Consider the following 2,583-nt stretch of genomic DNA (forward strand, 5'->3'; position numbering starts at 1 on the left):
CTCTCATGAGAAGGGGAGGGGAAATGGGGGAAGGATCTGTGTGAGAGGGCGACTGGGAGGAGAGATGGAGAGGCTGATATTGGGATGGTAAGTGAATAAATTAATTAATGGAGGAAAAAAACACCCAAATTTGTATAAAGTGGATAAGGTCATTGTTATTGGTGGTATGCCCAATCTGCCCTCTAGTGTTTCGTTTTAAGTGCTACTAAAACGACTTAATCTTAAAATATCCGTTTAATAGGATTAAGAACTGTGTCATCAAATGAACAGAGTAAGACTAAATCTCTGACACGGATGAAAGTCACATCGTAAAAAGTGAAGGTCCTTTCAGAAGTTAGTGGCAATTTCTCTGGGGAGAGCTGCAATATCGGTGGTAAATATGCATTACTGTATTTCAAGTTTGTTTGTTAAATGGGGCATGAACAGAAGAGAACAGTTCAAATGTCATATAAAATGTGATCACTATGTTATTGCTAATAAAGCTGCTGTTATAGTAATGTATTAAAAAGATATTTAGAATGTTAATTAGTGAGTTTTAATATAACAGTTATGCGGGGGTTGGGGATTTGGCTCAGTGGTAGAGTGCTTGCCTAGGAAGCGCAAGGCCCTGGGTTCGGTCCCCAGCTCCGAAAAAAAGAATTAAAAAAAAAAAAATATAACAGTTATGCATAAAGTAGATAAAATCCCTTAAAATCTTTTAGATTTAATTTTGTTAAGATATGCGGTTGTTTCTATTTATCTTGTCTTGATAAAGTTTATCTTGTCTTGATAAAGTTTAAAGTATTTGTGTTTGGGATATTTATAACTAATGTGAACTAAATTATGTTTGAAAGAGAGGTCATTATCTCAGAAAAAAATTTAGCTGCACATTATACGTCATGATAGGTCTGTAAGATGTACACAAACTCTTTAACACATCTGAAATTCGAGCACATGGGAGATGGAGACAGAAGGACTGAGAATTTTGGAATAAAAAGTCTCCCTGACAAACCTCAATTCTGCCTTTAGACACCCTTACTGTTGATAAGAAAAGCCAATGAAATTTAGACTCTATAGTTCTATGATTGCTATTATTTATTGGCTTGACTTTCTAGTATGTCATGCGCATGATATTTTCAGAGTTGTGGTTATTGAGGCAGGGCTGGGGGCTATCCTGGAATTCTCAACACGATTCCCCCAGTGTCTATGCACTACCATGCCCGGCCTCATACACACACTTAACTGTCAGGAAGGATGTAAATGAAATAGAACTAAATGAGTTTGTTTGGCTTTGAACTGATAGTTTATGTGTCCGTATGTGCCTGACATTTTAGCATGAAGCGTCTAAAGTAATAAAGAGGAAATGACAGAAAAGTGCTTTGGAGCACCATGTGTTTTCAATTGCTACTCAAGAGGGTAGCCTCAAGGAAAGCATTAAAGCAGGCTGGTTTTCCCTTCATAGGAACACTGGACCATGCAGCCACCACTCTTTGTGATTTCTGTGTATCTGTTATGGTTGAAATATTGTGACAGTGCACCTACTTGGAAGGAGACAGATGCTACGGATGGAAACCTAAAGGGTATGTTTGGCTTATCTGCCCTGTTTGCATGTTTGCCTGTCCTGCTGATGTTTATAGGGACTTGCAATTGAAAGATAAGCATAGTCATTACTCGTCACAGTAAAAACCTCGTTCAGGACTTAAACCAAGTACTCACAGTGTCAAACATCTGGATAAAATAGAAATTTCCAGTAAGTCTCCGGGAGCCAGCATTCACGTTTCCAGATGTTTTGTATTATGCAGATGAACTTGCCAACTGTTTGTACTTTCTTTTGTATTATCCAGATGATTGGTATTATCTTGACACATCTTTAATGAACAGCAAAATACTTTCCTAGCATTTAAAAACTTAAACTACTAAAATAACCTGGGTAATTAGTCAAGGGGTATGTGACAGTGAATCTGGTTGTTCTGTATCCATTGACCTTTGATTGGTGATGTAGATTTGGGGCATTTAGCATTTAGCAAATAAATTAGCTAAAATGGGGTTGAGTTGGAGTCTGTAATTAAATTCAGAAGCAAGAATGATATCATCAGAACACCACGTTTGTTGGGGTCAGGGTGGAAGCCAAGAAAACTCACTTTAGAGACAGAAGCTTGAAATGAAAGTTTTATTTACTGCATGTGCAAAGAGGTGGCCAGTTAGGGATGAGAATGGTGTCCCCAGGGGAGATTGTACAACATTTTTATAGGATGGGAACACAAAGCAAGGGGGAGTAGGGTGAGCTGTTGCATTAACCAATCATATTTTGACACAAAGGATTAAATCAGGAGTTTAACATTGGTGACTGGGGGGTTGGGGATTTGGCTCAGTGGTAGAGCGCTTGCCTAGCAAGCGCAAGGCCCTGGGTTCGGTCCCCAGCTCCGAAAAAAACAAAAGAAAAAAACAAAAAACAAAACAAAACAAAAAAAAACATTGGTGACTGGGCCTTATCTGGGTCACCTGGTTTCAGGGTCCTTGAGTCAGCTTTTGCAGTCAGATCCCCTCCTGGACTCTGACCTGGAATCTAGAGAAATAAGAGGGCAAAGGCGTGGTCAAGCTGCA

At 39.0% G+C, this 2,583-nt stretch overlaps 1 protein-coding gene across 1 annotated transcript in view; it reads left to right on the top strand.

Moving 5' to 3' along the window:
* The first annotated feature begins 346 nt into the window (after positions 1-346).
* The window catches only part of Clul1 (clusterin like 1), a 24,889-nt gene continuing 22,652 nt past the window's right edge, over positions 347-2,583 (top strand). Inside the window, exons 1-2 of the mRNA XM_032901768.1 lie at positions 347-373; positions 1,442-1,559. Of these exons, the coding sequence (XP_032757659.1) occupies positions 1,454-1,559 (106 nt within the window). The 5' untranslated portion in view covers positions 347-373; positions 1,442-1,453. The remainder of the gene's footprint in view (positions 374-1,441; positions 1,560-2,583) is intronic.

This window comes from Rattus rattus, chromosome 4 (genome assembly GCF_011064425.1).
Source record: "Rattus rattus isolate New Zealand chromosome 4, Rrattus_CSIRO_v1, whole genome shotgun sequence".
Classification (NCBI taxonomy): Eukaryota; Metazoa; Chordata; class Mammalia; order Rodentia; family Muridae; genus Rattus; species Rattus rattus.